General features: G+C 36.4%; 1 protein-coding gene across 1 annotated transcript in view; it reads left to right on the forward strand.

The window, feature by feature from the left end:
• ERP44 (endoplasmic reticulum protein 44) overlaps positions 1-25,993 on the forward strand; it is a 110,078-nt gene that overhangs the window by 59,284 nt on the left and 24,801 nt on the right. The window contains exons 6-8 of the mRNA XM_039359872.1: positions 15,609-15,793; positions 19,878-19,993; positions 20,789-20,846. Coding sequence (XP_039215806.1) covers positions 15,609-15,793; positions 19,878-19,993; positions 20,789-20,846 — 359 coding nt within the window. The remainder of the gene's footprint in view (positions 1-15,608; positions 15,794-19,877; positions 19,994-20,788; positions 20,847-25,993) is intronic.

The raw sequence follows: 25,993 nt of genomic DNA on the forward strand, positions 1-25,993 counted from the left end.
GAGGAGATCTTGGTGAACTGTTTCTAGGATGGGCTTAATGAGGAGCTGTATAATGCTTGGGGAGCCCCGGGGTGACTTTACAACTGGTGCCTGCTAGCTGAGGAGGTGGAAATTGACTAATGCAAACACCTACACTGTCCAGTGAAGCAGTTTTAAGCCGCAGCCAGAGAAGCGAGGAGACTCCACAAGAGCCACCCCCCCTCTGCCTCACAGCACAGCATGTTTTAAGTGTGGAAAGGAGGGGCATTGTACCGCTGATTGCCATAACAAGACACCTGCTAAGAGAGGGGATCAAACTGCCCTTTTGGACTCAGGGTGTACCCAATGCATGGTGAGCCCAGAACTGGTGGGAAAGATGGGAATACCTCTTAAGAGATTAAAGACTCCCATTATGTTTTGCCAACTGGATGGATCTGTTGTGGGAGGGGTGCCTGCTAGTTTTGTCACCAGACCCTTACGCATCGACCTAGGGAACTACATAGAGACTTTGGCTTTCATTGTGGGTCCTGGAATGGAGTGGCTGTTAGTCCTGGGTCTGGCGTGGCTAAAGAAATGGAGGTTAATTGGAGGGAGGGGCAACTCAAATTTGCAGATGAGTAAGCCCTTCCCATAGCTAGAGAGATTACATCGTGAATTTGCCTCTGCCCTTAATGAGTGAGAGCTGCAAAGCCTTCGAATGGAATACTGAGATTTAGCTGAAGCATTCATTGAGCAGAAAGCAGATGAACTCCACCCTCACTGCCTCACAGTCTGTGCTATTGAAATCATCCCAGGAGCGAAGCTACCAAAACCAAAGATGTACTCTATGGTTCCTGGAGAACTGGAAAAATTTTAATAGGAAAAATTTACAAAGGGATTTTATTGAACCAGATAAACCTCAAGTAGCTGCCCGTGTCATGTTTGGGGAAAAGAAAGATGGATCTCTTCGTCTCTGTGTAGACTATAGAAGTCTCAACGCTGGAAAATGAACTGGAAAAATTTATAAGGAAAAATTTACAAAGGGATTTTATTGAACCAGATAAACCTCGAGTAGCTGCCCGTGTCATGTTTGGGGAAAAGAAAGATGGATCTCTTCGTCTCTGTGTAGACTATAGAAGTCTCAACGCTGTGTGTGTGGAGAACATGTACCCCCTATCTTTAATAAAAGGTGTGTTAGCACACCTGTCAAAAGGGAAAATCTTCTCAAAACTGGACCTGAGGGAAGTTTACTATTGCATAAGGATTAGAAAGGGAGATGAATGGAAAACGACTTTTAACTGCCAATTAGGATGTTTCCAATTCAAAGTACTCCCATTTGGTCTGCAGGGGGCACCTGCCATCTTTATGCAATTGATAAATGATGTGTTGTGGGAGCACCTGTATAAAGGGGTTCTGGTCTACGTGGATGATATCCTCATCTACACTGAAATGAAAGATGAACACATTAAATTGGTCAGAACTGTTTTGAAAAAATTACGCTCTGCAAAACTGTTCACCAAGTTATCTAAGTGTGAATTCCACAAAGAGCATATTGGTTACCTGGGTATCGCATATCCCATGAGGGAATAGAGATGGATCCAGGAAAGGTGAAGGCAGTGCTGCATTGGGCTACCCCAAGAACCAGGAAACAACTCCATAGTTTTCTGGGGTTTGCCAATTTCTATAGACAATTTATTCCATTGTTTGCTCAGATTGTCCTCCCTATCACCAATCTGTTAAAAACCAAAGGAGGGGATAAACCAAAAATTAGCCAGCCACTAAAACGGACAGGTGAATGTCAAGCAGCATTTGAGAAACTTAAAAAAATTTTCTCCATGGAGCTAGTCCTGAAGCATCCAGACCCACACTAGCAATTCATCATTCAAGCTGATGCCAGTGATGTGGCTGTGGGGGCTGTTCTCTTATAAAGGAATAAAGAAGGGAGGTTACAACCTTGTGCATACACCTCTAAGAAACAGTCAGACACCGAACAGAGATGGGCAGCATGGGAGAGAAAGCCTATGCGGTATGGTGGGCTTTACTTAACTTGGAGGCATTTTCTTGAGAGACATAAAGTACCATTCCAGATATGGACTGATCATAAAAAACCTAGAGGCTATGAAAACACCCAGGAAGGTGGTCGCAGCATTTTCACAGATTTAATTTCATGATCCATTACCTGCCAGGGGGAAGAATTTTTTAGCTGATGCCCTATCAAGACTACCTTAATACAACAGTAAGAAGCCTGACATAACTAAACCTCATCAACTAGCTGCCCCAGTCACTACCAGGGCAGCCTCATCAACTAGCTGCCCCGGTCACTACCAGGCCTCAAGCTAGAGCAAAAGAACCAGAAAATAAAACTTTACTGCTGGAATTCAAACAGGCTTTAAATAATGATGAATGGTTTTGTAATCATAACAATCTATGTGTACTCAAAGATGGATTCTTTTTAACTTCTTCCTCCTCTAGTTCTTCAGACGCTCCTACAACACCCGTCTCTTCTTGTTTTTTAGGTTCTGGATCCCCTTTTTCCAAAAAGGATCTATGCTTGTCAAAAAATTCTGCTTTAAGCGGGGTATCTAATCTGTATCATTTCGAGTCCCAGAAAATTAATATCCCTTCTGGAACCAGCCATTTAAAATTCACTCCATTGTTAATCAATTTTCTGGTTAAAAACTGGTATTCTCTTCGAGCCTCTCTTATCCTTCTGGGGATTTGCTTGAGCACTAGTATTTCTTTTTCTTTGTATTTCAGCAGTTGATCTCTTACTATTCTGAAAATCTCATCTCGCATAGATCTTTTAAGGAATCTTAACATGGACTTCCCTGGGAACTCTATTTCTTCTGGCATAACTTGAGTTGACCCTGAAGATCTGATCTATTTCTCCTTCCATTTGGGCCTTTCCGATTCCTAAAAGATCTGCAAGTAACTCAACTATCAATTCTGACAGATTCTCATCCTTTTCTTCTATTATGTTTTGAAATCTTAAGAAGTATGATGCTCTTTCCATTGCTATCACCGTGAGAGAATCTTCCAATTCTGCATTTTTTTGGGGCCAGTCTTTGGTTCTCCTCTTGTATGGATTCTAGTTTTTGATCCATTTCCACAGATTTATCTTCTATCTTTTGGAACCTTTGTTGGTTATCTGTTTGAAGTTTTCAATTTTTTTATTCATATTGGCAAAATCATTTTTCAATCTTCATAATTTTTGTCGAGATCCTTTTTCAAATCTTCATAGTTTTTAGTCAAAGATGCCGCCTGGGCTGCAATTGCCTGCAATATTGCCTGAGTGTCCTTTTGTTGAGCTTCCATTTTTTCTTGTTGTAACACTATAGTAATTGATTTTTGGTAGACTGGTGGAGGTCGAGGTGAGAGCAGAAGATCCTTTTCTCCCAAGTTTAGTTTGAGGTGCTCATTGTTAGGTTGCTATATTATGTTATAATCCACCAGGAGGCCCAATGACCAATTGTAATCCAATAAACTCCTATTGCTAGGAGGGGGAGTCAGGAAAAAATAATAAAAAGGAAAAAATAATTCCATTTAAAAAAGAGGATCAAAAAAATATCCAAGAGAAAAGCCAGCAAAGGAAAAAAAGAAGAAAATGAGAATAAGTAAAAATGGAAAAAGAAAAAAGACAATAAAGAAAAATATATATCCAATTTATAGTCCACCAACTTGTACTCAAAGGCAAAAAGCCACAAAAAGGAACAAAAAAAAGTAAGGTTCCTTAATAATCAGTTCTTCCTAACAAGTTGTTTCTAATCCAAGGGAAAAAAATGACACAAAATATCATATATATAGGCTAAATAGTCTATGCTGTGCATGCAGAGTAGATCAAAGAGAAAAACAGAAGAAAAAAAAGGAAACCTCTCTCAGCTGCTTTCAAGATCAGATAAGGATATCTGGGCATACAGCCAAGTGTCTGGGCATAGAGCCAAGTTCCTAGTCTGAGTAAACATCAAACAAAGAGTGTGAGAACTATAATATATCTTTCCTGGCACTTGAGTTAAAAAAAAAAAAAAGAGGCACTCCAGAGTGAAGAATAAAAAAAGGAGCATTTGTAAAGTTTTAAAAATAGACAATTACAATGGCTTTTCTGAATTGTAACAAAAAAAGAGAGTCTTTAAAGGGGCAAGTTTCCCAAATTTCTATTAAAACTTAAATAGTTTTACCGTATTGAAGATTTAGTTTTCAAAATAAAAGTAGCTTAAACCGTCGCTTATATGCAGGAGAGGGGAAGAGGGAAAACTCCACCACCTCCCTAAAGGCTTCATGCTTGAACTAAAGACAGGGTATTAAAAAGAAAAAGAAAAAATCCACCTTCAGCAGGAAAGCAGAGCCTGTTCTCACCCGGCTCAATTGCTTGCTATCAGTCAGTGCTGTTTCTCCGTCTCCGATGAACAGCTGTTAATGGCGGATCGCATGATTGCAGTCACCTGGAGATTCCAGGGGCTGCTTTGTCTTCAACAGGTCCGCTGCCGCCGACCCGTGGTCCTCAAAGATTCTCCCTTCACTGGCCACCTCTTTGGGGTGGCATTCGGCCCAAAAGGGCCCACCATCAGATGAAATTCAGACCTGGGGAATGGAGCATTTTTTCCCCTGGGTCTAGCCTCAGCGACCTCACCGGAAATCTTTCACATCTACCATTTCCATGGTGTCCCACATCAGATTATTTCAGATTGAGGGGTCCAATTCACTTCAAAGTTCTGAAGAGCTTTTCTAGATCTTTTGGGTTCTAGTCAAGGGTTATCATTTTCCCATCATCCCCAGACAAATGGTGGGATGGAACGTCTGAACTTGGTTCTAGAACAATATCCTAGGTGCTTTATTAATTATCAACAAGACAATGGTCGGATTTACTCCCTTTCACTGAGGTTGCCTACAACAATGCAGTACATTCCACTCCCACTTGTAACTGCTAATTGCTAATAGCATATTTTTGTATTATGTTTTTGGCATCTGTGATGGCTACTCATTTCTATTTTAATTATTTTAAGTACCTTCTCTTTTTCTAAGTGTCTTAGATACCTTAACGTCTAATATATTGCATAAAAGGGAATAATTTCAGTTAAGTTTTTCATTGTCGGGTATTTTTCCAGTTTTAGCATCTCAAGGGTTGCCTTCTGTTGTGCCAGATTAATTTTTGCTACTGTCAGCATATATTTTAATAAATTGTGATTATTTTCATTTATGTACATTGGAATCATACCTAATAAAATATTTGTGGTTTTAATTCAGATTATATTTTCAGAATGTTTTGGATATTTTGATTATTTTTGTTCCAGTACTTTTGACTATTTTGTATAATTACTACATGATAAAATGTTCCTTCTTTGTTGTATCATTTCCAACATTTATCGTTTTATACCTTGTCATACTTTGCAATCTTTGACAGAGTTTTCTCTCAAATTTATTTTTCTCTGGATAAATAGATCAGCAAAGTTTGGTACTTTGTTAAGCAGTATACTATAACTATTTTTAAAAGAAAAAAATAAATTGTATGAAGCCAGAGGCTTGGTGGTCACAAAGAATGGTATCTATAGTAATGTGACAATTCATAATTCTTTTCTCAATTAGCTTGATTTTGTAGAAATCTTACACATTTTTTTATATTGAAGGAGAATTTCTCGAGTATATATTTGAAATGGAGACCAAAACACAGTTTCAAGGAAACAGAAATTGGTTTATTGATAAGATCAATAAAAGGATTCCCTGCAGATTTTACTCTGCCAGTCATTGCCGACTATAAGGGACAGTGTTCATCTCTGTTTCAAGGCCATTGAGCCAGCACTGTCCGAAGACATTTCCACATTCATATGGCCAGCATGACGTCATGAGCGCTGTTATCTTCCCACCAAAGTGATACCTATTTAGCTACTCATATTTGCATACTTTCAAACTGCTAGGTTGACAGGAACCAATGCAAGGACGGTAGCTCACCCCTTTGTCTTGAACCTGGGCTGCCAGCTTTTCAACCAACAAGCCCAGCTTCTTAATTGCTGAGCCACTGCACCACCTAATAATAACATTATCAGCGGCAAAATAGAGACAATACAACTGTCTTAATGCAGATTATTTTGTTTGATAGGTTTTGGTAAATAATAAGTTTTGAAATAATTCAGTATGCGTCAAAGTAATTAATAAAGTTAACCTTACTGATTGCCTTAATATATCCAGTGTGCAATAAGGAGGATAAAGGATGAAGTAAAACGACCCCTATATAGTATATCCTTTGAGGGGTCCTTGATGCTTTCTGAGTTTGCTTGTTTTCTTGCAGACGTTTCATTACCCTAACTAGATAACATCATCAGTGCTAGAGTATATCCTTTGATTTTAAAAAAAAGATTCTAAAATATAGTGTAAAATTATTATTTTAGTTTAGCTACTATCAAAAAAAGTGAGTTCCCAGGGTCAATTGTTAATTCTAGGTAGCCCAATTTGCATCCTGTGGTTAATACTTTTACTTACGTTGTTGGTGTTATTATTTTCATTGTGCCTGAGAATTTCTAGCATCTGAATATTTTTGTAATTGAGTTAGCAATGAATGTTCTTTTATAAGGGGAACATATACAAGTTGGGGTTCTAAAGTGGACTCTAAATTTTCTCTTGGATATCGCATATGGGTCTATGTGTTTGTGTGTGTATGTATGTTATTTAAAATAAAAAGTCATATATAGAAAAGATAGAAATTTCTCCAGAAAAATTGAACAGTTATGTTTTTTCTGACATCTAATTTGAATTGGAAATAAAATACAAGAAATAATATTTGTAGAGTTGTTGCATACATAGTAATTTGCTAAAATGATTGGTCTGTCAGTAGAAGTATTTAAGAGAGAAAGTAACTTTTTAAATTTCTAAACCCAATTTCAATTTAAAAAGCATATGAGCCACTGATTCTAATGAAAGGCATTCTGTCTCTTGAAATTATGTATTCTCTTGGTTCGTGTAAGCAGGATCCACTCTTCAAATTCTTCTTCAGGAGAAAGAGCCAACCTGACCTCAAAGTTAATCTTTTTTATTATTATTAAAATTTTTATAAAGTTTTTACAATAAAATCCCTCCCCACCACCCTCCCTCCACCCCCCCTTAACCCTCCCCCCCTTCCCAGAGCTGAATACAGAGCTAAAAACAGCAAAAGAAAAAGCATAAAAATTAAATAAACATCAATCAAGTATACATAAATCCTAAAAAAAAAAAAATTAAAAAAACCCCTTAACTCCATTACATTAAGATCAACATTAAAATCAACAAGTCTAACTATAACAACTTTACTCTATAAATTATTCAAAAGCTAAATAATACTTTCTAATCCCATATTTATTCTGAACAAAATTTACCCATTTTTTCCATACAGAATTATATCTCTCTTGTGAATGGTCTTTCAGATAAGCGGAAATTTTAGCCATTTCTGATAAGTAAGAAACTTTAAAAAACCATTCCTCTAAGGTAGGCAAGGAATATTTTTTCCAATATTGCCCAATCAATAACCTTGCCGCCGTAATAAAATTCAACATTAAAGTAATCTCTTTACTATCACAATCTTCAACAATACCTAACAAAAATAATTGTGGTGTAAATTTTATTCTTCTATTAAATTTTCTTTGAATATTCCACCAAATCTTAATCCAAAAAGCCTTTATATTTCTACATGACCACCAAATATGATAATATGTTGCATCCATACAACCACATCTCCAACATTTGGGCTGTAGATTAGAATACATACGAGACATCTTTTGTGGATCAAGGTGCCATCTATAAAACATTTTATAAAAATTTTCTCGTAAATTTTGAGTAAACTTAACATTCCTCACCCAAATTATCTCCCATGTATCTAATGAAATCGGCTCTTCAAAATTTTGAGCCCACTTAATCATACAATCCTTAACTAATTCTGTTTCTGAATCCAATTCCACCAAAACATTATAAACTCTTTTTATATGGGCTCGATTCTGATCTCTAATTTGTTTCACCAAATTCACATCTTCCGCTATAAAACCCACTTTTTGATCTATACTCCATCTTTCCAATAATTGCCTGTACTGAAACCAAGAATAAATGATATTTTCTTGCATTAAATCCTCCATTGATTTTAGTTGCCATTTATTCCCTTCCCACTTAATCAATTGCTTGTAAGAAATCCTGTCCATTTTCACTCCTTTCCTTATCCCTTCTATAGCATCCCCAGGAATTCCCCACAATGGTATTCTAGAATTTAATCTATAATACTTCTTCCAGACGCGCAATAAAGCAATTCTTAAAACATGGGATTTAAAAGCACTATCCACCTTTTTATTATAAATTAATTTTATTAATTTTATTATAAATTAATAAATTATAAATTATAAATTTAATTTATAAATTATAAATTAATAAAATAATTATAAATAATTATATGGGATTTATTATAAAATAATAAATCCCATCCTTCCAAAAAAAGTATATCTGAATTTATTAAGTTAACCCAATCACTGATCAAAGTCAGAACCACCGCATCATAATACAATTTTAAATTCGGCACCTTGAGTCCACCTCTTTCTTGAACATCTTGAATAATTTTAAGCTTAACTCTTGTTTTTTTCCCAGCCCAAATGAATCTATTAATACCCCTCTGCCATTCTTCTAAATTTGCCTCTTTCTTTAAAATGGGTATCATTTGAAACAGAAAAAGAAATTTTGGCAGAAGATTCATTTTCACCGCAGCAATTTCCCTAACAAAAATAGTTGCAGTTTCTTCCAATCATTCAAATCCTTCTGCATTTTAAGCCATAACATTTCATAATTATTTTTATAAAGTTTTGCATTAGAAACAGTTATATAAACGCCTAAATATTTCACCTTTTTTACAATTTCAAAAGCTGTCAAATTAACTAACATTTCCATATCCAAATTAGACATAGAAACTTGCCCATACTGGTTTATAATCTGCAACAACTCTACTATTGGTTTAGACAAAGTAACAACCAAATCATCTGCAAAAGCTCTTAATTTATATTCTCCCTTATTAACCATTATCCCCTTTATTTTAGGTGATTCACGAATTTTAATCAACAAAATCTCTAATGTTAAAACAAACAGCAACGGAGACAGAGGACACCCCTGTCTTGTACCCTTTTCAATTTGAAAAACCTCAGATAAACCTCCATTAATTATAAGTTGCGCTGATTGTTTTTGATAAATACTTCTAAAAGCTTGCAAAATTTTTTCCCCAAAATTCATTTCTTCAACCAACCTCAACATAAATTGCCAATTTAACTGATCAAAAGCTTTTTCCGCATCTAAAAAGATCAGACCCACAGGGATCTGATTATTTTTATCCAAATATTCTATTAAATTAATAATTTGTCTAACATTATTCTTCATATATCTCCCAGTTATAAAACCAATCTGATCAGTATGTATAATTTGATTCAATACAATCATAAGTCTATTAGCCAAAATTTTTGCAAAAATTTTATAATCTTTATTCAAAAGAGATATAGGTCTATAATTTTTAGGTAAAGTAAGATCCTGATCCTCTTTTGGAATTAGAGATATAAAGGCCTTTTTCCAAGATAGAGGTGTCTCCGAACCCAATAAAATTCCATTAAAGAGTTCCTTTAAAGGCTCAATCATCTCCTCACTTAAAGTTTTATAATAGATTGATGTCATTCCATCCGTACCAGGTGCTTTACCAACTTTTAATTGTTTAATTGCCGTAATAATTTCCTGTGAAGTAATTAACCTATTAATCTCATCTCTTTGATCATTAGTTAATTTAGGAAAATGAGCATCTTGCAAATATTTATCTATATCCAAACTCTGAACCTTCTGGCCCATATATAATTTTGTATAAAAGTCTAAAAAAGATTTTTGTATCAACTCTCTCTGAAAAACCACCTTACCATTATAATTTATTTTATCTATAATTCTTGACCTCTGTTTCTTCCTTAATTGATAAGCTAACCACCTGCCAGTTTTATTTCCATTACAAAATGTATTATGCCTCATAAAACGTAAATTAATTGCAACCTGGTCAGCCATTAACATATTGAATTGTGATTTAAGCAAATTTATAGAAGCCTTTACATTCTTATCCAAAGGATTCATAATTAATATTTTTTCTTTAATCTCCTCCTCCAGATCTTTACATTTTTGCATTTGCTTTCGCCTATAAGAATTATTCATTTGAATCAAAACCCGCCGCATATAAGCCTTACTTGCATCCCACACCATTGACATTGAGGTTCCCTTAAACATGTTTAAAGTAAAAAATTCCTTTAAATGTTCTCTAAATTTCAATACATTTGCTTCATATCTAAATAAATTTTCATTCAACCTCCACGATCTTCTTTCCTCCTTTTCAGGAATTAATTCTAACCATACAGGACTATGATCAGTTAGTGTCCTTGGAAATTTTTTTACAGTTTTAACACTAAAATATAAATCCATAGTAATAAAAAAAGTCAATTCTTGAAAACGATTGGTGCCTATCAGAAAAAAAAGTGAAGTCCCTCTCTTCCATATTGCGCTCCCACCAGATGTCTCTCAATTCCAAATCTTCCTTCAGTTCAAAAAAAGCCTTTGGTAATTTAGCTTGCTTGAGAAGAATAGAGGATCCTTTCTTATCTTTTTATGTATCCAAAACACCATTCCAATCTCCCATCAAGATCACTGATTTATAATCCAATGAGATCAAGTAGAAGCTTATAAAACAGTTTTTGTTGTTGATTAGGAGCATACAAGTCCACTATAAGCAATTTCTTTCCATATAACACCACTTCAATCATAACATATCTTCCTTGAGAATCTGAATCTATTAATTTAGCTGACAAATTTTTCTTAACATAAATAACAACACCCCCTTTTTTTCTCTGGAGCAGAAGATACAAAATGAGAGCCCAATTGGGCATTTATCAAATATTTTTGATCCTTTGAAATAATATGAGTTTCCTGCAAGCAAACAATGTCATTATTATACTGTTTCAAATAATGAAATATTTTCTTTCGTTTCTGAGGAGAATTTAAGCCATTAACATTTCAGGTCAGGAGCTTTGCCATCTCCTCCAGCTGCAAGCCTGGAGAAGACTGCTTGAAGATCTAACATCGAGGATCGAATCGAAGATCTCTTAGGTCTTGCTCCTCCCACAGGCTCAGAAACAGATTCTTGAGTAGGCTCTTTTATGCCCATTTCATGTTGCTCTTTTTCTCTTCGTCTATGAGCTGCACGGGTCATTCTCTGCTTTTTCATCTCAGCAGACTGCTATACAACCTGTAATTTTCCTGCTTTCATTGATGCAGCATCTCCAGCCAGTTGCTCTCCTTCTTTCATATCAAGAGCTTTAAAACATAAAGGTGGTGGTGAGCGAGCTCCCAGGACAGACATATAAAACTCTTTTGCCTTTGCAACTGTATTAAGTCTATAACGTGTCCCCGCATGGCTCACCACAATTCCAGTTGGAATATCCCATCTAAATGGCATCTGCCATTTTTTAAGTTCCTCTGATAAAAAGGCAAAATCTTTCCTTCTTAAAATTTTTGATGGAATCTCCTTCAAAATTATCACATCCTGAGAAGCAATCTGAAATCTCTGGTTGTAAAATGCTTGTATTACTTCATTACATAAAGATCTTTTTCCAAAATAAACCACCACATCTCTTGGTAAATTTCTCTGCTTTGCAGTCCACGAGTTAACTCTAAATATTTTCTCTATTTCCCTCAATATCTCTTCTGGTTCCCTCTCAAGTATCACAGCAATATCATTTGCCACCACCTCCCTCAAAATTTTCTTGCATATTTTCCCTCAAGCCTCTGATTCTCAAAGCGAACTCCATTTCTCTATACTGAGACATAAGAATTTCATCCTGTGAAGTCTCCACTGTTTTTTCCACATTTTCAACACGGTCTTCTAATAAATCCACTTTATCAACAACATCCTCAATGCAATTATCCAACTTTTCAACAACAGAGGCGAGTCCTTGCAAAGCCATTACTATATCCTCCCTCATAACTCTATTTCTCTCTTCCAAAAGTTCCTTCATTTCTTGTCTAATTTGACATACAACATTACCCATAACATCTTGAATATCTTTTACCGTAAGTGATGGTACCGGTGGTGAGGGTGGTGGTGATCTAGCTTTAGGTTGTTGAACTGTAAGTATTGCCAGAGAGGAAGCCACCTTAGGCACAGCAGAAGTTGCTTGACGCTTCGAAGCCATCTTAAGAAAAACTTTTCTCCAAAGAAAAAATCCAGAAGACCAGAAAAAAAAAAGAGGGAACAAAAACCCTCTTATAATTATAAATAAAAAAGGGAAATGATAATATATTTACCATTCTCATGCAGCCATTAAAGGTCCCAAAAATAACCACTTTATAACAATCAAAAAAAATTGCATGAGAGGAAAAAACATCTCATCGCCATTTTACTTTTCCCTTATAGCAAGAACAAAAGAAACTCTTCTTCCAGGAGTTAAAGTTCAAATTAAACTTGTAAATCAATTCCCCTGATCAGCTCTGTCCACTTTCAAAGTTAACTCACCAGTTCACATAAGTTGCGGAGGTGGGAGCTGCGTCTTGCTTCGTCCCCCGAAAAAAAAAGGGAACAAAGGCGTCTGAGTCGCGGAGTTTGCCTAGGACTCCATGGGAGCTCACCCTTCGATCCCGAGAAAAGATCTCGAGATCATAGTAGCTCTATCACTATCCTCAAGGCAAGAAAACTCACCTCTCTCCCTTTGCCCAGGAGAGAAGCTTAAGCCGCGGGACGGCTGATCTTCCCTTTCACCGCGGCTTTCACACGAACTCAGGCGGACAGCTACAAAGTAGCCGCCATCGGCACAGAACAACGCCACCGGAGGTCACCTCAAAGTTAATCTTATTAAACCCAAAAATGTGGAAGATTACTTTTTTATTATTTTCATCCCAATGGAATGTTGGGAAAATATTACAAGAAGGCTCAGGAATTAATCTGCCTGCCTATCAGCAGGATAACTGCCAGAAAATAAAAGTAGATACAATTCAATTTGGGATGATGCAAAAAAAAAAAAAAAACTGTTAAAATGAGCCAGATTGAGTTTTAAAATGGCCTAAAGCTGTCAAGGTTATTTATTAATTTTATTTATTTATTACATTTCTATGCTGTCCATCTCCCCTACAAGATGACTCTAGGTGACTTACAAATTATTGAATTGTTTAAATAAAAATCCTCAGTGCATTCTTGTGGGAGAAACAGTTGAACAGTAACTCAGAATGCTGCTCACTGCTATACGTATGGCTATGTAACTTGTTTAATACTTGTTTAACATGAATTTGTGCCTGCTAGTTGGAAGTAAGGAGGCTGTTAGCTTTGGCAGAATTCTGATTTGAAGGATACAATGGATCACAAAAACAAAACATGGAGAGTTTGTGTACAGTTTTATTTCAGGAGTGTATCCCTCATACTTTTGCTTTTTATCACATCCATGGCCTTATAAATGTATGAAGAATTAATTAGGTTTGAATTATGGATTCAAGTCTGAAGGGTAGGTGCTCAAGGCAATATGATTGAAGTAAAGCGTGCATAAGAATAAATAAAATGCTTGGCAAATGGTTCCTTATTGAGATGGGAATAAGATGAGCATATATGATGTTTCCTTGGTTGTTTGATATATTTATGGATAAATATTTAAGGAATGCCAATAGTGATATTGAGAGTGTGTTAATTGAGATACCAAATGCAGATAATGCTGTGATTTGGTTGAGAATCAGAATGTTTTGTAGTGAATGTTAGATAGATTGCGTGATGCAGATGCAGTAAGAATAAGAACCTGAAAATATAATAAAAGACCAAGATAAATCATGTTTTACAGGAATACTGGGGACAGGAAAAATTAGATATATAAGATGGATTTCTATTATTAAAGATGGAGAAATCAGGAAATTTTAGGACAGAATTGTGTTGGTAGAAAGGTAATTGGTAGAAAGGTATTTTCTCTTTTGTGAGGAATGGATGTTTATTGAAAGAAGCAAAAGGACATATAAGAACATGCTTCTGCTTGCTCTTCAACATGGAAGTGAGAGTTGTCTGGACACCTTAAGAAAATCTGCAAGATTGTGTTACGGAGGTCTCTAGCTAGCCATCCTTGAAGCCATTGCAATATATTTTCCACAAGTCCTTCAAATCATTGATTCTTGAGGTCCAACTTATTTTTCAAAGTACCAGAAGGCAGGACAAGAAACAATGGATGAAAACTAATCAAGGAGAGAAGCAACCTAGAACTAAGGACAAATTTCATGATAGTGAGAAGAGATTGGACAGCCATTTGTTCAGAATGTTATAAGTTCTGCTTGAGCAGGGTGTTGGACTACAACAGAGGTCCCCAACCTTTTGAGCACCAGGGACCGGTTCCATAGAGTGAGGTTTTTCTGTGGACTGGAAGGGGCATGGTTTCATGTACTGTGCCTGCATCCTGCGGATGGGGCTTTGCTTGTTTGCGCAGCCTGGTTTCTGGCATGCCACGGCCCGGTGCCAGTTCACAGACCAGTGATTGGGGACCCCTGAAGTAGAAGACCTCCAAGGTTTCTTCCAACTCTATTATTCTGGAGCTGAGTTTCCCTGACAGAAGATGGCAGCAGCTTGCAACTTTTCCTGCCTGCTTCTCCATGGATTTTGTGGAAAAGTTGGCAGAGAAGATTGCAAATAGCAATCATATGAATGCAGGGTGCTCGGCAACTGGAAACTTGGCAATGTGTGAACAAGTTGCCAAGCACCTAGATAACAATCACATAACTGCAGTAATAGACAAAACCCTAGAAATGCCTTATGGGCCATAAAGATCCATTTCAAAGGCCATTGTAATTTCAAATGGTAGTTAAGCAACCAGTTATATTTTGAGGACTACTACTATATTATACTACAAATACTATTTTGTTGACACTAGAAAAAACACCAGTTACTGTACCTTATCTGTATTGGATAATGGGACCTTAATGGGGCCACAGGGGAAAAATAAGATCAGAAAGTGGTTACAAGAGAAAAAATATTGGGAAATACTGCTCTAAAGGAGTTCTTTATCCAATGAACTTTATCATAATGCTTTGTAAAATAAGTAAAACCTTTAACTCTGTTTCTTAATGCCTTATCAGTGGTCTTATAAGAGGAAGACTGGAGCTAACTTTAGTGGGGTTGTCTCAAAATATTCTTCATGTATGAGGAGGAAATCCAAGTAATATCTTTTGTGTATGCTACTTTAGAACACTGATGATTGGTTTGGGTAATGAAATGTCTACAAGGAAATGTCAAGCTCAGAAAATACCAAGGACTCCTTACAAGTCTTCTCTTTCCATAATTGGCAAAAAGTACTTTATTATTTTGGTATTGGGATCAATGCCTGGAGGTTTGCTTTGACTAGTGCATTTTATTAACCATTATTTTGTTTATAGTTCAAGCAAACAATTAAAAAATAGGAATGAATGAGTTTTGAAGTGACCATGAAGAAAAAGTATGCACTGTACAAAAAACAGAGGTTTTAACAGACTCATTGTTTGTAAATAAATGGGGTTAAAGGAACAAACTTTAAATACTTCTGCCACTATCTTTCTTAAAAGATGAGAAAATGTAATTTTGATTCCTTTTAAATTGTATATAACATTTGAATATACATGTTTTCAAATACTTCATAATTGTTTTTCAGCTGACATAGCTCAAAGGTATAGGATAAGTAAATACCCAACCTTGAAGTTGTTCCGGAATGGGATGATGATGAAGAGAGAGTATCGAGGTCAAAGATCAGTGACAGCAATAGCAGATTATATCCGGCAACAGAAAAGCAATCCAATTAGAGAAGTACTAAGCTTGGAAGAAATTAACTCTCTTGATGTGAGTTTGTATGCATATAAGTGTATGTTGATTGCCATATATAAATTGGAAAATGTATGTTTGCTGCTTAGCAAATTATATTTATTTTCTCATTTAGTTGAAGACTGTTTAGAAATCTTATAACCTCTGTTATAATACTTTTAATATTTTAAACTTTTAAAATGTTTTTAAAATTAATGTTAATTTTAATATCTTCCTTGGTAGCATTGCAAATATTGTAGAATAATTTTAGTTATGTGATTTACATTGCCATGAAACCAGACTTATTAGTCATATAATTTGTAGTGCTAAAATTTCCAAATTATTGTAGTCATGGATGGGGACAGCCACCATGGCAAAGTGGACAAGGGACTGGATTAAGACAGAGGTGAGCCAGATTTAAGTCTACCATCAGCAATCAAAGATAAACTCAATCATTCCCTCTCTATCCAACCAATCTTCTCTCCCATGGGGAAAAAATAAAAGGAGTATTAAATATGACTTGCCGTCCTGATTCCTAAAGAAATGAGGTATACCTTTAACAAATAGTCATTATAATCTTATCATGGACTCCTGTAAATGTGAATAGGTATGCAGAGAATCTTGAGGTTTATGTGTGTTTCAAACCCAAAAATATATTTGGATAGACATTTATCTACTGTATAAATTCTATAGTCACTCTTTTATTTTTTATGTATATAAGTTTTATTAGTTTTTATAGGATTAGGAATGAGGTGGGGTTGGGATTTGGGTTAGGACAGGGGTAGGCAACCTCGACTCTTTTATGACTCATGGACTTCAACTCCCAGAATTCCTTAGCCATTTTGGGAGTTGAAGTCCATGAGTCATAAAAGAGCCGAGGTTGCCTACCCCTGGGTTAGGGTTGGGGTTAGGATTTTTTCAATAACATTCTCAATATTTAGCAAACAGCGTCATGTCGGGGTTCATGTGTTTAACAAACAATAATAGACAATAGCTAATTATCATCAACAATATGTTAATTGCTCGATAGTCTCCTTGCTAATATATATTCAAAGTTACATATCACATTCCTTTCTCTCTAACTCATTTTTCTAGCCATTGACAGAAATTACCCCATGTTCTAAAATACACTGAGTCTTCTTTCTCTTTTATCTTTAAAGTCAATCTATCCATTTCTAAGAATTTTCTTAATTCTTCCTCAGTTGGTAAATTTTCATTTTTCCCTGTTGGGCAAATACAATTCTTGCTGCAGTTAGTACGTGTAAAATTAAATATATACAATCTTTCTCATAATTTGCTCCTATTATTCCTAACAAAAATAATTCTGGCTTAAAGTCTATTTGTTTTTTAGTTATTTTCTCCAACCAGAAATGTATTTTTAACCAAAATCTTTTTGCTTTAGGGCAGTGTTTCTCAACCTTGACAATTTTAAGGCATGTGGACTTCAACTCCCAGAATTCCACAGCCAGCATTGTTGGCTGTGGAATTCTAGGAGTTGAAGTCCACATGCCTTAAAATTGTCAAGGTTGAGAAACACTGCTTTTAGGGTATGTCCACCAGATATGGTAATAAGTACTTGGTCTTTGTTTGCATTTCCAACACTTATTTGAAGTATTTTTAAACATTTTTGCTAATCTCACTGGTATTAGATACCATCTGTAAAACATTTTAAATAAGTTTTCTTTATATGCCACTGCTTTAGTTAATTTGACATTTCTTTCCCATAATATTTGCCAGTCTTCTAATTCTATATTATATCCAAAGCTCTTTGCCCATATTATCATTGTTTCTTTTACTTGTTCTTTCTCCATCTTTAAGTTTATTTATAGAGTTTCTTAATCAACTTTTCATCTGTTTTAACGGTATCTGGTCAAATTCTCTCTGTTCTTTATAGAATCCCATTATTTTAGCATCTTTTTCATATCTCGTTTTGATTTGCCACCATGATAAATCAATACCTTGTTCTTGTAAATCTTGTCTGTCTTTCAATTTTCCTTCATTGTCCAAGATATCTTTATAGGTCACAACTTTATCATAATTAATTAAATTTGGGTAATCAAAAGCTTCCATTGTTGAAAGCCATCCAGGTATCTTAATGCAAAATTTATATAAGAAGTGCATTTCTTATAAAACAGTTTCGAAAATATCTATGTATTTTATTCTTCCCATATCACAGAAAGGCATGCCAATCAATTTGTGGTCATGCCCCTCTAGGTATAATAGTCTTTTATTTCTAAGCATTATCCATTCTTTAACCCATCTTAAAATAGTTGCTTGGTAGTATAATATCCAATCGGGCAGTCCAAACTCTCCATTTTCTTTCCCTTCTTGTAGCATTTTCAGTCTAATTCTAGCTTTTTTTCCTTGCCAGATAAATTTCAGTATTGTTGTATTCAATTCATCAAAAAAGACTTTTCCCAGTCTTACAGGAATTGTTTGAAATAAAAAGAGTATTTTTGGTAAGATATTCATTTTCACTGTTGCTGTTCTCCCCAGCATTGAAAGTTGTAGGTTTTTCCACTTTTCCAGGTCCAGTTTTATTTGTTTTAGCAGTCTTACATAGTTATCTTCTTTTATTGTTACACATCTTGCTGTTAGGTAAATTCCCAAATATTTAACTTTTTTAACTATTTGAAGATTTGCATTTTTTTTGCTAGTTGGTTTTTTTGTTTTTCCGTTAGATTCTTTGTTAGCCCTTTAGTCTTTTCTCTGTTTATTTTCAATCCTGCCACTTCTTCAAATTTTTCAATTTTCTTCATAAGTTTAGTGCTTGTTTCCAGTGGATCTTCCAATATAAAAACCAAGTGCAAATGCTTGTAGTTTATATTTTTCATCTTTTATCTCCAGTCCTTTAATTTCTATATCTTGTCTGATGTTTCTGTTCAATACTTACAGTGTTCGTATAAATAATAATGGAGATAGTAGGCATCCCTGTCTTGTACCTTTTTTAATGTTAAAGTTTTTTGTAAAATCTCCATTTACAATTATTTTGGCTGTTTGTTTACAGTAAATTATTTTAATTACATTTATAAAGTTTTCTCCACAATCTGTTTCCACTAGTTGCTGGAACATGAATTACCAGTTTACATTGTCAAACGCTTTCTGTGCATCAAGAAATATTAAAGCCATCTGTTTCCCTGGATGAGTTTCATAATACTCTTAACACATCAAGAATCATTCTTAAATTATTTTTTATCTGTCTTTTAGGTAGAAAACCATTTTGGTCTGAACGTATAAATTTGATCAAAAATTTCTTTAGTCTTTCTGCTATTATTGAGGCAAAAAAAAATTATAGTCTACATTTAATAGTGATATTGATCTATAGAGTCTTCTTTGGGTATTAAAGTAATATTGGCTTCAGTCCATGTATTTGATATTTTAGCCTCCAGGAGTATTTCATTACATAGTTCTTTCAAAATAGGACTTAATATGTCTTGTAATAATTTATAAAACTCTGCAGGTGTATCCATCTGGACCTGGAGTTTTATCATTTTTTTGCCTTTTTATAGCTTCTATAATCTCCATCATTGATATTTTTCCTTTTAAGATATTTTGAATATTCTCTAAAATTTTTGGTAAGTCTGCTTTTTTTAAATACTGCCGTATTTTTTCTTTTGGAATTTCCTCTGCACTATAAAGTATCTCATAATAGTCCTTAATATTTTTTTTTAATTGTATCATTTTGAAACTGTAATTCATGTTTGGGATCTTGCAGTTTATTTATCAGTTTTTTTCTCTTTTTCTTTTTTCAGTCTATATGCTAACCATTTCCCCAGCTTGTTAGCATTTTCAAAAAAAGTTCTGTTTAGCCCTTTTAATCTTCATAAATGAAAATGGATATCTTCTACACAGACACATGTAAAACATTATTTTGATGAAAATATAGGTTCTTAATCAAAATGGATAAAATAACTATTATTAATAAGATTAATACCTTCAAGATTCTCTGCACATTTTTTGTTACAAGGGTGTACTTGAGATCCTGGACTATGATTTTTTTTGCTAATATTACATTTGATTCTAATAGACATCATCTGTTCTGTTTAAAGAACTATAGAATTAATGAAAATACTAATTTTTTAAAGGGTGAGTTAGAGTGTTATGTATGTTTTATGTGTTACAGCGCAGTAAAAGAAACATTATTGGCTATTTTGAACAAAAAGACTCTGATAATTACAGGAACTTTGAAAGAGTAGCAAGTGTTTTGCATGATGACTGTGTCTTCCTAGCTGCATTTGGGTAAGCTTTTTAAATATATGAATTGCAATAGATTAAATATAAGTATATTAATTATTGAAAATATAACTTTTATCCTTATGAATTAACACATGATTCCAGAAAGTTTTATATTAGCATCCTTTCTTTAACAATGGTATGAAAACAATTTTAAAAAATATATTTTTCAAATTTGGTCTTGAAACTAGTCTCTCCATAAAACAGCAGCCCTAGTACTATTATCTGTATCTTCCTTATACACATTCAACCTTGGAAAATCAGCCTAGGAGGCAGAGAAATTGAGGAGCCCTTATGTTTGTGGTGGCTTGGCGCAGTGGTTAGAATGCAGTATTTCAGGCTAACTCACTGCTCACTCCAGAAGTTTGATTCTGAACAACTCAAGGTTGACTCAGCCTTCCATCCTTCCAAGGTTGGTAAAATAAGGACCTAGATTATTGGAGGCAATATGCTGACTTTGTAAACAGTTTAGAAAGGGTTGTAAAGCACTGAGAAGCAATATATAAGTCTAAGTGCCATTGCTGTGTTTTCAGATAGGAAACTAGAGTTTTAAACTTAATTAACTGGTCTGTTCACTGCAATTAGCACTTAGAGTAATAATCAAATCAGGATGTGTTGTTTGAATAAATATATCCTTGTGTGGGGTAGAAAAGCAATTAAATTAAAATGATGGCTAAAATAAATGATACTTTAGCATGATATCTGAGTTCAGCCAGTGACTAAAGATTTGTTGCTATTCCAGTATTTATTTTCTTATTTTGTACCCTAGAATAGTAAGAACAAAATTATTTTAATCCTTAGGTCTGTTTCCAAACCAGAACGATTTAGTGGGGACAACATAATATATAAGCCAACAGGGGTAAGTTTTTTTTCCCCTACCTATTAAATTTGATGAAATGTTTAAAATTAGCCCAAATCATTAAAATTATGCATACAGGTAGTCCTCATCTTATAACCCCAAAAATTATGTTGCTAAATGAGACATTTATTAAGCGTGTTTTGCCCCATTTTAAAGACTTTTCTCACCACATTTGCTAACTGAATCACTGCAATTGTTAAATTAGTAGCACAGTTATTAAGTGAATCTGGTTTCCTCATTGTCTTTGCTTGTCAGAAGGTTGCAAAAGATCACATGACTCTGGGACACTGCAACCATCCTAAATGTGAATCAGTTGTCAAGCATCCAAATGTAAATTACATGATCATAGGGATGATGCAATGGTCATAAGTGTGAAAAATGGTGATAAGTCACTTTTTCAAGTGCCGTTGTAACTTCAAATGATCACTAAGCGAACTGTTGTAAGTTGAGGACTACCTGTATATGATGCTAATAACTGGATTTCATTCTTTTTTTAAAAGTTTTTTATTTATAATATAGTTAAAACAAAGATGGATGTAACGTAACATTCCAATGTAAATATTCCTAACAATTTGTTCCTCATCATACATATAATTCTTAATCTCTATATATACATATTTTTCTATACAATACAGTCTCTAATTTGCTTCTCCACATACTAACATATAATTTTATATATTTCTATCTTAACACTAATTTAAAACTTGAACAATTCTCCTTGATTCACACCAACAATAGAATTTGTCCCAGATTTCAAAGTAATCTGACTCCATCTTGTCCTTAATTTCCATTGTGAGCCTATCCATATCAGCACACAATAAGATTTTATATAAAATCTCTTCTTCTGTTGGAATTTCTTTGTTCCTCCAGTTTTGTGCATATGCCAATCTAGCAGCCGTGAGAATATGTAGCATCAAGTAAAATATCCCTTTGTCGTATTTGTGCATAGTTATGCCGAGTAAGAAAAGTTCTGGTTTTAACTCTACCTCTATCATTAGTATTTCTTCCAGTCATTTTTTTATCTTGTTCCAAAAGTCACGGGCTTTTGAGCACTCAGGTATAATTTGCTCAGATAGGTAGCATTTTCTAGGCTTCCAAATAATTATTTATATTTCATTTATATTTCTTCTTGATCTCTATACTTCATGGCTTTCTGCAGCTATCCAAAGAATCACAAAAAAAGTCTTTCTTACAGTTAATAGTTTTTACTGAAGTAGTCTCTAGATTTTTTTGTATCTATTTAGTTTTTAAGTTCATTTCTAATTATTTATTATTTTCTTAATAGATTTTTTTTTAATCTTGGGGTACTGTATGGCTCTGAAGGCTTTCTTTCAGAAATATACTAATTAAAACAATACACTTGCACATATAATAAAATTCTCTGGTCTTATCTGCTTACAGACAAAAGATTTGTTTTAGTAGATACTTGCAGCATTTCCAGATTACTAAACTGAACAACTCTGTTTTTTCTTGTGGGCCATTGTCAGTACCTTGGGCAATTTATTTAAAGCAGGACATTTTTTTATTCTAAATCATTTTATAGGTCTAGTTTGTTAGTTTCTGAACTTAAATTTGGTCCTAACAATTGGATCCTAGAAACTAAAACTGATATTAGAGTTTCTCAGATTCAGAGCATCAGACTCTATAACAGCGATTCTCAACCTGTGGGTCGTGACCCCATTTGGGGTCGAATGACCATTTCACGGGTGGTCGCCAAACAACGCAGTCCGCCATTTTTCCCCCTTTTCCTTAGCTGTGCTACTCCCTTTTATTCTATTGGCTTTTGAAAGCCAATAGAATAGACTCTCTTGAATAGAGTCTAATTCTATTGGCTTTCAAAAGCCAATAGGAATTGTCCAGGCTGTCTCTGCCCTGCTGATCCTGCCAAAAGTCCCATTCTGCAAACGGTGCTGCAAGTTGTCTGCAGCGAAGGCGAGCTGTCTGGAAGTTTCCACCCCTCCCTGCTGAGCAACTACTAAAAATGTAAGTAAAAGAGGGCCAGGGGTGGGAGGTGGGAGGCCAGCGGGCACAGGGAGGGTTGCTGGTGCGCGTGGGGCCTGGCAGGCGCCTTACCTCCCTTGGGCTGGGCCAGCTGGTGGCCCAGCCAGTGGTCGGCCTGCTCCATCTCTGCCGCTTGCCAGCTACGCCTCGGCCAGTGCAGGGGGCGGCACCACGCATGTGCGGCGCTCCCGGGAAAAGTCCTCGACTTACGACCGGTTGGGTAGTCCTCGACTTACGACCGGTTGGGTAGTCCTCGACTTACAATTGGTTGGGTAGTCCTCGACTTACGACCGGTTGGGGGTTGCGGCATTAAAAAGGTTGAGAACCACTGCTCTATAATTAGACAGAGTTCTTACACCAAAAGGATAGATCTCATTCCAAAAAGAAAACTCCCAAGAGTTATATTACCAATCTTTGAAGCATTCACTTTATGGTAGGCCTTTTTGCTGTGACATCGTAGTATAAGGGATTGATTTTTGAGAATCCAAAAGTTGATACCTTTTTAAAGATTTTTGATACTTTAATTCAAGTCATAGTCATGTTGTTAAAAAAATGTTAACTTCTCTGTTGCTTACAGAATGATTACCCTTATCCATCAAATGGTAGTGCCCAATTTTCCTATCACGCAATACTCATTTTTTTGGCTGGCATTGTGATTGAATCCTAGAACCTTCAGTAAACTATCACCAGCTCTTGGATTAGAAACAAAATCAAGCCATTTTCATCCAAGTAATTATATAATGTGAAATTGCAAAAAAGTTATTTCTTCTTACTGTAAGGACCCACTTTGCATCTTAAGAAGACAGAACTCTTGGAATAATTCTTCCAACAGGAATCCTTTATTAAGAGAAAATGGTTGCAGGCATGCTAGACAGGACTTGGGGTTCAAGCTCTCCCATTCAAGGTTTTAAGGGGTTCCTCAGTAGTCCCACCCAATCAACCCCCCTTCCAGTGATAGTTTCAAGTATCACAATTCCACCCCCTTTCTTCTTTCTTCTGTCTGGATGGAGACTTCAGATAACTACATGAAAGGCAAATACCCTTCTTTGGTATGCTAACGCTTGAGGTTACAATAAACACACATTCAGCTCTTTGAAGTGTACTGAAGGAAGTGAGGGCCATAAAGCCCCTTTGTTCTCCCCCTTCTCTCCCTCTTATGGCAGAATCCAAAGAAGGCAGAATTGGGAGTTTCTATATTTGATAATTAAAGATGAAATATAATTGGATTCTGACATCCGGCCCCTCTTAAAAATAAGAGAGATTCACCTGAAAGAAAACAAAACAGGTATAAGACTTAGTCAGGCTTGTTAGGATACTCTGTGTGAAACTTCTTCAATAGCTTCGGGGCTCTGACATGACATTTATGGACCCACTCGTTTTGTGAGGGAGGGAGGTGTTTCCAGGCAACTAGGTACTGAGTTGCTCCATGATATCTTCTAGAGTCAAGGATCTCTTTTATTTCGAAGTGTTGTTCGCCCTCCGAGCTGTCATCTGAGGCATCCACCGGCCCTGTGGTGTAGGCAGGAGTTCTTTCCCTTTGGTGAGCAGAGGTGGGGGTTTCTGCAATTTCCATCATTCTCATGGCTGTTTCTTTTGGCTTAGCTGAATACTTTCTGGGTTTGTTGATTGGGGATCTGTCTGGGTTGTGCTGGGGGGCCTTTGAGCGGCATTCTACAGCTCGATGCCCTTCTCTTCCGCACTTGAAACACTCCATTTGCTTCTTGGCTGTATCCGATGATTTCACCGGTTGGTGTGTCAGCTCAGGCGGGGGGCGGCTCCATTGTTTTCCTCGGCGGTGCCTCTTCAATATGTCGATCTCTGCTTCCTCTGCCAAGACGTACCATTCCTCAAGTCGATGTGGGTCCCCTCGGGGCAGGCAAGCATCATATAGATCATAGTTTAGTCCGTCTTTGAAATGGCCAAGGAGGATGTCTTCTGGCCAATTCAGTTTGCTGGCAATGGCCCGGAATTCTTGTGTATACTCAGCCACTGGGCGTTTGCCTTGCCTCATCGTTGTTATTCTTTCACGGGCTTTGCGATCAGCCAGGGGGTCTTCAAATCGTCTTCTCAAAGAGGACATGAAACGGTTGAAGTTACTGAGTTCTGGGGCATTGGAGTCATGCAAGTTCACTACCCAATCCGCAGCTGGTCCATCCAGGGCAGATTGCACGATCCGGATGCGGGCTTTGTCGCTGGGAATATCCTGCCCATATTCCTCCATGTAGCTGAGGACTTGGGTTAGGAAAAACCCCAAGCGTGTTGGCTCCCCTTTGAATTTCACCTCCAACGGTGGACGTCTTGGAATGGATCGGTGCCTCTGTTGTGGTAGTGTGTCCAGATTGCCATCTGTGGTCCGGTAGGGGGTGGGGGCTCCTGGATCAGTAGATGTCCCTGGGGTTGCAGGTTCCACGTCCCCCTCGGTGTCTCTCCCTTTGCGGCTCCAGGAACTGGGGCGGCCGTAGGGCTCAGTATTCTCCTCTCCTAGGGAGCTGAGAGTTCTCTTCATCAGGTCAATAGCTTTCTCTAGGATCCAGTCTGAGTACGGTGCCCAGCTTCCTCCCTCTTCACTTGCGTGCAGGGATTTCTCCATCTCCTGCTTCCATTCTGGTTGCTTGGTCCCCCGTCTCAGGGTCACCTTTCTTGATTCCTTTCCCCACTCACTTTTCTTTCCAACGCCCATCGACCAGCGAGGCTTGTGGTCCTGTGTCTCCACCACTTCTTCTCCTGAGGAATCTGGCCTCTCGGATCCCAACATCTGGCAAGGTTCCAACTGGGTCAGCGGCTCTCTTTCCAGGGAGTTTTCCCCCTCTCTTGCTCCATTGTCTGACATGGTAAATTTTTGCAAAATCCCCCGGCAAGGGTCTCCCTTCCAGGTGGATTAATTTTGCAAGTCCTGTCTAATGTAAGGACCCACCCCACTTTGCATCTTAAGAAGACAGAACTCTTGGAATAATTCTTCCAACAGGAATCCTTTATTAAGAGAAAATGGTTGCAGGCATGCTAGACAGGACTTGGGGTTCAAGCTCTCCCATTCAAGGTTTTAAGGGGTTCCCCAGTAGTCCCACCCAATCAACCCCCCTTCCAGTGATAGTTTCAAGTATCACAATTCCACCCCCTTTCTTCTTTCTTCCGTCTGGATGGAGACT

This window comes from Crotalus tigris, unplaced genomic scaffold (genome assembly GCF_016545835.1).
Source record: "Crotalus tigris isolate CLP2741 ecotype Arizona unplaced genomic scaffold, ASM1654583v1 scf7180000019140.214880, whole genome shotgun sequence".
Classification (NCBI taxonomy): Eukaryota; Metazoa; Chordata; class Lepidosauria; order Squamata; family Viperidae; genus Crotalus; species Crotalus tigris.